The 12486-nt window shown below is 39.7% G+C and overlaps 1 protein-coding gene and 1 long non-coding RNA gene across 3 annotated transcripts in view; one reads left to right on the forward strand and one right to left on the reverse strand.

Moving 5' to 3' along the window:
- Positions 1-12486, forward strand: part of LOC143899996 (uncharacterized) — a 168860-nt gene that overhangs the window by 114728 nt on the left and 41646 nt on the right. The gene's annotated exons all lie outside the window — the stretch shown is intronic.
- Positions 580-9031, reverse strand: LOC143899922 (uncharacterized). The gene is given in 9 exon segments (XM_077410727.1): positions 580-995; positions 1629-4247; positions 4313-4636; positions 4681-5498; positions 5580-5762; positions 5824-7281; positions 8083-8385; positions 8545-8681; positions 8955-9031. Coding segments are annotated over 8 exon segments (6177 nt in total). The 5' UTR covers positions 8663-8681; positions 8955-9031; the 3' UTR covers positions 580-641.

Below are 12486 nucleotides of genomic sequence, written 5' to 3' on the forward strand. Positions count from 1 at the left end.
ATTTTTCATAAATATTGAAAGAATGTGTGACGTAGTAAAAATAATTTTCAAGGTATTTAAAAATATTTTATGAAACTTGCATCAATAGAATCGATGCAATCATTTTACCGCTACTAATCTATGTTCGCTTGAATTTAGCGTAATGCGTAATTTCTATATCACTCACTATATCACTATACCCCTCAAATTTTACTTTGTTAGCAAAAGATAAATGGTCGCAATAAATATAATATACGATATGAAAAAAATGCAAAAATAAAAGAGAGAACTAATCTGTCTTAATGATGTATAATAATAGCTATTTTTATACTAAATTTATGAATTTATATAAATACATATATTCCGTTTTTATAAGAAACGTACGTCGATAAAAAGAGATATCTTATTATACCAGAAAGTTGATATATATCTGCCTAAGGGTTCTTTTATATATACTGCATACATGATGAAGTAAAAAATATCCCTTATATTAGTATGAAAAATAGAAACGATTTTATGCTTTCCAGGAACATGAAATTTTTTTTAATTACACAAGAGGAGTGAACACAGAGACTTGAGTTCTCAAATTTTTAAGATGACTTTTTGCACAAGAATTATTTTATTGTATAACTGTATTGATAAAAGTACATACAGAAATTAAATCACTCTGTGTGATGATCTTTATCTTCTTGGGAATAAGACGGGGGTGATGTAAGACCAACGTAAAACATTTCTTGATGAGTAACATACACGCCTTTAGATGGCGCGTGCTGTATGTTCATATCTATACTGGTGTTGTTTCTCTGTTTGCAAGATACGTTGCATATTGAATTACATTCAGTACGTTCGCAACGTCTTGAAACACTTGAAAATGTCCCTCTATTTGGACATTTAAACAGATATCCTTGAAGTGCACCATGTGCATCGCGGTGGCATTCATAGTACGCATTGGAACAACCCTTATTATAAGGAAAACGACCTGTTCTTGGACATAATTTTCTTGTGGGAGCTTTTAGCTGAAAAAATAATAATTAAATTTATATAGGATTTATATCCCATAAATGTAAATTTAGTCATAACATTTAAGAATTACGTAATACTAATTAAAAATTTTTCAAAAAATTATACTATGTAAAAAGTATATTACTTGTCAAAAAATATATCACATTTATAAATTCGATTATTTCCATAATTATTAGATACACATGCATGTGCAGTTCGCCCCGCGTGTTTAATCAAATATCAAATCTTTCATTAGATACTACATTTATAAAGAATTTTATAAGTTTAACTTTAAAATTTTGATAAAAACAGTTATAATTATAAATCGTAAAAGAATATCTAAAAAACTTCAGAATGTATTAAATAAAGTAGAGCATTACTGTCAACTAAAAATAAAAATTAAAAACTGAATAGTTTTAAAGCAATTATGTATCTCACAAGAATTTCAAACAAATAAAATTTAACTATTTTGACAGCGCTGCATTATAAAATTAAAGTTCTATAAAATAAAAAAATGTTTCTGCTCGGATGTTATTGAAAAGAAAGTAATATATATAATTATCTTTAAAACTCTCGACAAATTAATTAGAATACGTAGAATGACATAAACACATAAATAAAGAATGCTAATACTGCATTATACTTACAATTGATTTTGATATAGCTTGAGCATAAGAATTGAAGTTTATACAATCGGAATATCCAGGAAGACTTTGGTAAACGCTATTTTCATTCACACATTGCTTTTTTGTCTCATCAAAAATTGTGCCATCTGGGCAGGTAAATACGACAACTTTAACGCCCACCTTGTTTACTGTTGTACATTGATAGAAAACATTGCAGTATTTTGGATGACGTCGGAAACCTGTAGGACAAACTAAAACTATTTGATCGGCAGTCAAATTTCCAATAGGACAATCGATTTTGGTAGGAGTAGTAGATGATGTAGGTAACTCCGTAGAAACTGGGAAATCTTCCGTTGGAACAATTGGGGTCGTTACAACCTCCCCGCTGCCCTCTCCGCTGTCGCTACCTTCTTTGCTTCCAGATTCTTGACTCTCCTTGCTCTTGCTGTCTTCTTTGCTTCCAGAGTCTCCCTCGGTTGGAACAACTGGGGTCGTTACAACCTCCCCGCTGCCCTCTCCGCTGTCGCTACCTTCTTTGCTTCCACTCTCTTTGCTCTTACTGTCTTCTTTGCTTCCAGAGTCTCCCTCGGTTGGAACAACTGGGGTCGTTACAACCTCCCCGCTGCCCTCTCCGCTGTCGCTACCTTCTTTGCTTCCAGATTCTTGACTCTCCTTGCTCTTACTGTCTTCTTTGCTTCCAGAGTCTCTCTCGGTTGGAACAACTGGGGTCGTTACAACCTCCCCGCTGCCCTCTCCGCTGTCGCTACCTTCTTTGCTTCCAGATTCTTGACTCTCCTTGCTCTTACTGTCTTCTTTGCTTCCAGAGTCTCCCTCGGTTGGAACAACTGGGGTCGTTACAACCTCCCCGCTGCCCTCTCCGCTGTCGCTACCTTCTTTGCTTCCAGATTCTTGACTCTCCTTGCTCTTACTGTCTTCTTTGCTTCCAGAGTCTCCCTCGGTTGGAACAACTGGGGTCGTTACAACCTCCCCGCTGCCCTCTCCGCTGTCGCTACCTTCTTTGCTTCCAGATTCTTGACTCTCCTTGCTCTTACTGTCTTCTTTGCTTCCAGAGTCTCCCTCGGTTGGAACAACTGGGGTCGTTACAACTTCCCCACTGCCTTCTCCACTGTTGCTACTTTCTTTGCTTCCAGATTCTTGACTCTCTTTGCTCTTGCTGTCTTCTTTGCTTCCAGATTCTTGACTCTCCTTGCTCTTACTGTCTTCTTTGCTTCCAGAGTCTCCCTCGATTGGAACAACTGGGGTTGTTACAACGTCCTCTCTGCTCTCTCCGCCGTCGCTCCCTTCTTATCTTCCTCTCTCTTTGCTCTTTCTGTCTTCTTTGCTTCCAGAGTCTCCCTCGGTTGGAACAACTGGGGTCGTTACAACTTCCCCACTGCCTTCTCCACTGTTGCTACCTTCTTTGCTTCCAGATTCTTGACTCTCTTTGCTCTTGCTGTCTTCCTTACTTCCGGAGTCGCCCTCGGTCGGGACAACTGGGGTTGTTACGACCTCCCCGCTGCCCTCTCCGCTGTCGCTACCTTCTTTGCTTCCACTCTCTTTGCTCTTACTGTCTTCTTTGCTTCCAGAGTCTCTCTCGGTTGGAACAACTGGGGTCGTTACAACCTCCCCGCTGCCCTCTCCGCTGTCGCTACCTTCTTTGCTTCCAGATTCTTGACTCTCCTTGCTCTTGCTGTCTTCCTTACTTCCGGAGTCGCCCTCGGTTGGAACAACTGGGGTCGTTACAACCTCCCCGCTGCCCTCTCCGCTGTCGCTACCTTCTTTGCTTCCAGATTCTTGACTCTCCTTGCTCTTACTGTCTTCTTTGCTTCCAGAGTCTCCCTCGGTTGGAACAACTGGGGTCGTTACGACCTCCCCGCTGCCCTCTCCGCTGTCGCTACCTTCTTTGCTTCCACTCTCTTTGCTCTTACTGTCTTCTTTGCTTCCAGAGTCTCCCTCGGTTGGAACAACTGGGGTCGTTACAACCTCCCCGCTGCCCTCTCCGCTGTCGCTACCTTCTTTGCTTCCAGATTCTTGACTCTCCTTGCTCTTACTGTCTTCTTTGCTTCCAGAGTCTCCCTCGGTTGGAACAACTGGGGTCGTTACAACTTCCCCACTGCCTTCTCCACTGTTGCTACCTTCTTTGCTTCCAGATTCTTGACTCTCTTTGCTCTTGCTGTCTTCCTTACTTCCGGAGTCGCCCTCGGTCGGGACAACTGGGGTTGTTACGACCTCCCCGCTGCCCTCTCCGCTGTCGCTACCTTCTTTGCTTCCACTCTCTTTGCTCTTACTGTCTTCTTTGCTTCCAGAGTCTCTCTCGGTTGGAACAACTGGGGTCGTTACAACCTCCCCGCTGCCCTCTCCGCTGTCGCTACCTTCTTTGCTTCCAGATTCTTGACTCTCCTTGCTCTTGCTGTCTTCCTTACTTCCGGAGTCGCCCTCGGTTGGAACAACTGGGGTCGTTACAACCTCCCCGCTGCCCTCTCCGCTGTCGCTACCTTCTTTGCTTCCAGATTCTTGACTCTCCTTGCTCTTACTGTCTTCTTTGCTTCCAGAGTCTCCCTCGGTTGGAACAACTGGGGTCGTTACAACCTCCCCGCTGCCCTCTCCGCTGTCGCTACCTTCTTTGCTTCCAGATCTACTCTCTTGCTCTTACTGTCTTCTTTACTTCCAGAGTCTCCCTCGGTTGGAACAACTGGGGTCGTTACAACCTCCCCGCTGCCCTCTCCGCTGTCGCTACCTTCTTTGCTTCCAGATTCTTGACTCTCCTTGCTCTTACAGTCTTCTTGGCTTCCAGAGTCTCCCTCGGTTGGAACAACTGGGGTCGTTACAACCTCCCCGCTGCCCTCTCCGCTGTCGCTACCTTCTTTGCTTCCAGATTCTTGACTCTCCTTGCTCTTACTGTCTTCCTTGCTTCCAGAGTCTCCCTCGGTTGGAACAACTGGGGTCGTTACAACCTCCCCGCTGCCCTCTCCGCTGTCGCTACCTTCTTTGCTTCCATTCTTGACTCTCTTGCTCTTACTGTCTTCTTGCTTCCAGAGTCTCCCTCGGTTGGAACAACTGGGGTCGTTACAACCTCCCCGCTGCCCTCTCCGCTGTCGCTACCTTCTTTGCTTCCAGATTCTTGACTCTCCTTGCTCTTACTGTCTTCCTTGCTTCCAGAGTCTCCCTCGGTTGGAACAACTGGGGTCGTTACAACCTCCCCGCTGCCCTCTCCGCTGTCGCTACCTTCTTTGCTTCCAGATTCTTGACTCTCCTTGCTCTTACTGTCTTCTTTGCTTCCAGAGTCTCCCTCGGTTGGAACAACTGGGGTCGTTACAACCTCCCCGCTGCCCTCTCCGCTGTCGCTACCTTCTTTGCTTCCAGATTCTTGACTCTCCTTGCTCTTACTGTCTTCTTTGCTTCCAGAGTCTCCCTCGGTTGGAACAACTGGGGTCGTTACAACCTCCCCGCTGCCCTCTCCGCTGTCGCTACCTTCTTTGCTTCCAGATTCTTGACTCTCCTTGCTCTTACTGTCTTCTTTGCTTCCAGAGTCTCCCTCGGTTGGAACAACTGGGGTCGTTACAACCTCCCCGCTGCCCTCTCCGCTGTCGCTACCTTCTTTGCTTCCACTCTCTTTGCTCTTACTGTCTTCTTTGCTTCCGGAGTCGCCCTCGGTTGGAACAACAGGGGTCGTTACAACCTCCCCGCTGCCCTCTCCGCTGTCGCTACCTTCTTTGCTTCCACTCTCTTTGCTCTTACTGTCTTCCTTGCTTCCAGAGTCTCCCTCGGTTGGAACAACTGGGGTCGTTACGACCTCCCCGCTGCCCTCTCCGCTGTCGCTACCTTCTTTGCTTCCACTCTCTTTGCTCTTAATGTCTTCTTTGCTTCCAGAGTCTCCCTCGGTTGGAACAACTGGGGTCGTTACGACCTCCCCGCTGCCTCTCCGCTGTCGCTACCTTCTTTGCTTCCAGATTTGACTCTCTTTGCTCTTACTGTCTTCTTTGCTTCCAGAGTCTCTCTCGGTTGGAACAACTGGGGTCGTTACAACCTCCCCGCTGCCCTCTCCGCTGTCGCTACCTTCTTTGCTTCCAGATTCTTGACTCTCCTTGCTCTTACTGTCTTCTTTGCTTCCAGAGTCTCCCTCGGTTGGAACAACTGGGGTCGTTACAACTTCCCCTGGCGGTTGGAACAACTGGGGTCGTTACAACCTCCCCGCTGCCCTCTCCGCTGTCGCTACCTTCTTTGCTTCCAGATTCTTGACTCTCCTTGCTCTTACTGTCTTCTTTGCTTCCAGAGTCTCCCTCGGTTGGAACAACTGGGGTCGTTACAACCTCCCCGCTGCCCTCTCCGCTGTCGCTACCTTCTTTGCTTCCACTCTCTTTGCTCTTACTGTCTTCTTTGCTTCCAGAGTCTCCCTCGGTTGGAACAACTGGGGTCGTTACAACCTCCCCGCTGCCCTCTCCGCTGTCGCTACCTTCTTTGCTTCCAGATTCTTGACTCTCCTTGCTCTTGCTGTCTTCTTTGCTTCCAGAGTCTCCCTCGGTTGGAACAACTGGGGTCGTTACAACCTCCCCGCTGCCCTCTCCGCTGTCGCTACCTTCTTTGCTTCCAGATTCTTGACTCTCTTTGCTCTTACTGTCTTCTTTGCTTCCAGAGTCTCCCTCGGTTGGAACAACTGGGGTCGTTACAACTTCCCCGCTGCCTTCTCCGCTGTCGCTACCTTCTTTGCTTCCAGATTCTTGACTCTCCTTGCTCTTACTGTCTTCTTTGCTTCCAGAGTCTCCCTCGGTTGGAACAACTGGGGTCGTTACAACTTCCCCACTGCCTTCTCCACTGTTGCTACCTTCTTTGCTTCCAGATTCTTGACTCTCTTTGCTCTTGCTGTTTTCCTTGCTTCCAGAGTCGCCCTCGGTTGGAACAACTGGGGTCGTTACAACCTCCCCGCTGCCCTCTCTGCTGTCGCTACCTTCTTTGCTTCCACTCTCTTTGCTCTTGCTGTCTTCCTTGCTTCCAGAGTCTTCCTCGGTTGGAACAACTGGGGTTGTTACGACTTCCCCGCTGCCTTCTTCGCTGTCGCTACCTTCTTTGCTTCCAGATTCTTGACTCTCTTTGCTCTTGCTGTCTTCCTTGCTTCCAGAGTCTCCCTCGGTTGGAACAACTGGGGTCGTTACTACTTCCCCACTGCCTTCTCCACTGTTGCTACCTTCTTTGCTTCCAGATTCTTGACTCTCTTTGCTCTTACTGTCTTCCTTGCTTCCTGAGTCGCCCTCGGTTGGAAGTGGGGTTGTTACAACCTCCCCGCTGCCCTCTCCGCTGTCGCTACCTTCTTTGCTTTTAGATTCTTGACTCTCCTTGCTCTTGCTGTCTTCCTTACTTCCGGAGTCGCCCTCGGTCGGGACAACTGGGGTTGTTACGACCTCTCCGCTGCCTTCTCCGCTGTTGCTACCTTCTTTGCTTCTAGATTCTTGACTCTCTTTGCTTTTGCTGTCTTCCTTGCTTCCAGAGTCTTTTTCGGTTGGAACAACTGGGGTCGTTACAACCTCTCCGCTGTTGCTACCTTCTTTGCTTCCAGATTCTTGACTCTCTTTGCTTTTACTGCTTTCCTTGCTTCCAGAGTCGCCCTCGGTTGGAACAACTGGGGTCGTTGTTACAACCTCCCCGCCGCCCTCTTTGCTGTCGCTACCTTCTTTGCCCCCTTTATGAAGGAGAATATTGAATGTTTGAGTTTCCATTAAAAGATTTTATGAAATTTTATGGAATAAAATAATTTTTTGTTTTATGATTTTTTAAATCATTTTGTATTTTATTTTTTAAATTAATCTTAATTTACTGTATATTTTTATTATTTTATAATAAAAATATACAGAATAATAATTCTTCATTTAGTAATTTATTTTATATAATACATAGTGCGGGCGCGTTGAATATTTGATTAAATAATTAATTTTTTATATTTATATAGCTCTATCACTCCGATTTTTCAATAGATATTCGAAAGTCAAGCTTATTAAGTTCAAAATGACTATGAGTTAGTTTGTTCTTTATATGAACATCAATGTTGTATTTGCATGACATTATTACAAAATCGAAATATAAGAATATAGTAAGAATCTTAGTGATATATGTGAAGAAACAAGACCTAAATTTTGTTTTGTGATATAGTATGTATCATCAGATCACACAACGTGAAAGATTTATACCGAGGAAAGTGAAATTAATCGTTTATGAATATTAAAATAAATTATTTTTAATAGAAAGGGTTTATAATTCACCTTTTTTTAAATTATTGTATCTTTTTTGATTTATTAATTCCGAAGTAACATTTAGCGATATGACTGGTGAATCTGATCCTTCTTACGTGTTATGTTAAGCTCCATTTTGAGGCTGGTGTTCTTCAAATTCTTTCGAATATTTAAAGTTTAATATTTTGGGGAATTTTATTTTTATGTCTGTAACGTGTTTATTTTATTTGCTAAATTAATGATAAATTAATTACCTGAACCTTTCTTTTTTAACCATCGATAAATGCACATTCCTCTTCCACTTCTCAGGGGATGCGTGCAGATTCCATGTATATATGAGAAAACTTTGTGAAATTTGCATGTGTGAACGAACTGAACAAATTTAGGCCGAAATCTGCTTCCAGTTCTTACGCATTCATAATATTTTGCACAATCATTTACGTGGGCATAGACACCTGATCTTCTACATTTAAATGGCTCACGATATCGAGGAGGATATTGTGGTTGTTGGAGAATTGTATTTGTCGGTAACAAGTCATTGCCCTGACTATACGTTTCTAAAATGAAAATTAGAATATGTAATATAATAAAGGATTATGCCCATTTTTTCGTTGCCTTTACTAGTATACGTTAATTAAACTAATTGTATTTTTACAGATCTTTTCTGATTTATCTCTATTTTTTTATAAATTAATAGAAGTATTTTAATTTCTTACCATTCTTAACGTTATAGAGTTTCTGTCCATAGCTCGAAGTGTATCGATAATCTTTTGCGTTATATTGACCGTGACAAAAAGATAGAAATGCAATTAAGAGATAAATAATTTCCTGCATTGTAGAAAATTTAATTCATCTGTAAATGAAGAAAAATTCAAGAAGTAGTGTTTTATTACATTGCGTGCTGGAAACAATACTTTATCTTTCCAATAAAATAATAATTTTGTAAATAATAAATTTAAAACTGGATATCAGTTTGTACACAAAATTTTCATCTTGCAACCGTTAATATTATAAAAATATAATTAATATGAAATTACCACAGAAACAATTTTCGTTAAATCCCGATTAAAATATTATGCGTAACAAAAACGTAGTACCAAACGATGCAAAAGAATAAGCTACTTACTTCGCTGTTGAACTTTTGATGATCTCGTAACAGCGAGATGGTTCGACCACAGTCTGTATCTTTTGACAGTCTACAGAGTTATAACATTACAAAATATATATATAGTGAGTTTTAATATATATGTTTGTGGGGGGATACATTGCACGTGTCAACGTGTGTAATATTGATAAATCCACAACCAGTTTCCAGTTGAATAAATTCAAAAGAAAGCTTTATTCAGTCCAATGTGTAATTAAAATTTACGTAGCACATGCGTCGTTATAAATTAGCAGATAATTCTGATATTGTGTCTCATGAGATATATATATATATATATATATATATATATACATATATATACCTATATATCTATATTATATATATTATTGAATATATATATGTAATTGAGATATTATGTTAATATACATAATTAAACAATCAATGGCTTTTCTCAAAAAATAATTAAACAAAGTTAATAACGATACATAGTTGCCATTCTTGCATATGTTCTAAAAGTAAAAGACAGAGGATTCCGCAGAGGATAGTAGTTTTAATATTAGTTTATTATTTCAGTTTATTTTCAGAATACAGTTACAGATAACAGTTAAAAATGCCTGTTTATTTTTTAAAATTATATGTGTGGGAATGCAACATTTATAGATAATCTTCAACAGTATAGACGTTCTCAGGGCCGCAAGAAGACCAGCTTCAATACCAACTTGCCACTTGTCTCAATATTAGCTCACGCGGCGGTACATATTATGTACAAAGCATATAGCAAGCAGATAAAGTAAAATTATTTTATATTGTGTCTTTAAACACAGAAATTTCTTGAACGTCGTAGATACATAAAGTAAATAGAAAGTTATCCATATCGATGTACATGACTTGTGTACGTTAATCTATTCGAATGTTCGGAAAAGTAAATGATAAGACGTGTAGCGATTCAGTTGTGTTATCCAAATATCGTTATTTTAATGCTGACAATTAACGTCACATTCCGGCACGAGTTCAGTTGATAAGACCAATGACATTTTTCTGGCTCATTTGTTCAAGGTTTGACAATCCAAGATCCTCTGTGCTTCGATCTGCAAGTGGCAATAGAAAAATCAAATTTAATAAATCGTGAATAACGATGCATATCGGTTTCACAATTATTCTGATAATTATTTGCCGTGATATTTGCAATAAATAAATGGGTATTATATTTCGAATGTCGCACAATAATTTACGGTCAGCGATATCATATCGAAAAATCTTCCACAATTAAAATTAGTATAGTTAAGAAATGCACGAACAGATTAATCGTGTTTTTATAATAACAACCACTTGTCACGGCTTATTAAATTTTCGAGTTAACTCCGCATCTTTGTAGCTCATACCTGAATGAACGAATATAATTTTAACAATTGTTCCAGCGATGCACCTTGCGACGAACAATCCGTGCCACTCGATCTAATTCGCATATCTTGGCTCCTTTTACCTTGGCCCCATCCGGTGGAAAAATTTAACTGAGCTTCACCATTCGCAATAAGAATTAAGAAAAGAAATGCTATAGCAAATAAGCTCATAGACATCTTACAGAACCTTAAAAAAAATTTGTTACGTATATACATTGTATTGTTAGAAATAATAGAACTTATTGTGCTTCTGTGTAAAAATATCGGCTATGAATAGCGGCTCTCGGAAATATTGTAATGAATTGAATTTATAATGTAAATGATCAATATTTATTTTTAAGTATTTATTGTTTACGTTAAGTAATAAATATTTAGGTTATATCGTAATAATAAAATATTTTTGAATATTTATATAGATGACACCGTGGACGTGTTGTAATAAATATGCATAAGGTATTTTACGTATGTAAAATATGTTTCAAATTAAAAAATATTCCTCGCAGAAAATTCGCAAATATATAACGCATATAATAATGCAGTCAAAAATACGAATGATAGCTATATATGCAAATTTTTATGAAGAAGAATTTATAAATTCTCTGTATTGTAGAAAGAGAATGTTCGAAAAACTGTTAATAAATAAATTCACAAATCTTTAGTGAAGACACGTGGTGAGAAGGCTCCGATATCTTTTTATCTGTATCAATAACTACGCGCTTGTTTGAAGCACTTGTATTTATTCGCGTATCGAACAGACCGCGTCAGTTTGTCGCGATCATTGCGAGCAGATTTGATTGTTTGCAACGGGCCGAAAAATAATCGCACTATTTCCACGAAAAATGAAAAAAAATAAAAGAAAGAAAAGGAAAAAGGAAGACTCACATGGCAACACTTTCTTATAGATAGATGTACAGAATCTATTATTTGTTAGAGTTAACGCACGCAATACCGAGTGTGCAAGAGATCCCGTTTACGAGAGTCCTAAGATGCGGTTGCTGTTTATATACATTACTGGACCCCTTGCTGCAACGCGCGCGCACATTACAACATCTCGATAGATTCGATCACTATTCCAAGAGGGATAATGAAAAGTCTGCGCCGGCGTTAAGCGTTTCGCTTTGCCATCCCGGAGATCGTTTCTCGCGCGATCCCAATACGGAAGTTGACTCGTCCATTGAGATATACATAAAGAGAGATTATGAGCGATACGCTGCATAGAAATAATTAGATCATTTAGAGATACGGTTACACTATTGCGGTTCTCTTTATAATTTTGAATGATTGCGACCTCAGCCCTCAGCTATCGGTTGTTTTCTGTTTGCACACGCGTATGCCGCAATTAATATATGTTTAACAAACAACGTCGATGAAATTGCAGATTCTATCATATCATAACTGCATCAAAATGAATGTTGAATATTTATTTACTATATTAGTGACGTCAAGATGTAAAATTATACAATCTTGATGTGCCAGCTTTTTTAAAGGCTTTTTCTTACATCGAAAGGGCGTTCCGTGCAATTAAGAAAGCAATGATCCAACATGAAACAAAGATAAAACAGAGATAAAATAAGTTAGAAGCGTAGGATACAATTTTTTTACATAACCGTGGCATTTTGTTTTTGACAGAAAGTTTTTTAAACGTTGAAAAATTAATTAGAAACTTTGTAGTGTTGAAAAAAAAATTTCTTCATTGTTTATTTCTTCTTCATCAGTTGCTTTTGATTTAAAAAAAAGGAGGAAAAAAGAGAAAAAGGAGAAACAAAAATTTCGCCAAAACTGATTTGCATACATTTGCGATATTATTCTTAGTGCAGTATCAATCAGATTAGCAATGCCCGTTTCATTTCAAAATGTTAAACTTAATGCAATCAAAGCGCAAGCCATTTATACAATTTTTCACATCACATGATTAAAGGAGGAAATTATATCTACCAAAGTAAAATTAATCATGTTTAAAGATCATTAAAAACCGTTGTGACAACAATTATTGAGATATAACACACTTGTACAAATAAAAACATTTCAATTTCAGCACGTGTTACTTTACGATAGGAAAAAAAAGACGGACAATATAAATTTCGACGTAACAGCTTTTTTTTCCACGGAAATGACGTCCATTTCTTCCATTTAAAAGTATTTTGGTACGCAAA

The sequence above is a fragment of the Temnothorax americanus genome, unplaced genomic scaffold (genome assembly GCF_048541705.1).
Source record: "Temnothorax americanus isolate GAGA-0224 unplaced genomic scaffold, ASM4854170v1 Scaffold29, whole genome shotgun sequence".
Classification (NCBI taxonomy): Eukaryota; Metazoa; Arthropoda; class Insecta; order Hymenoptera; family Formicidae; genus Temnothorax; species Temnothorax americanus.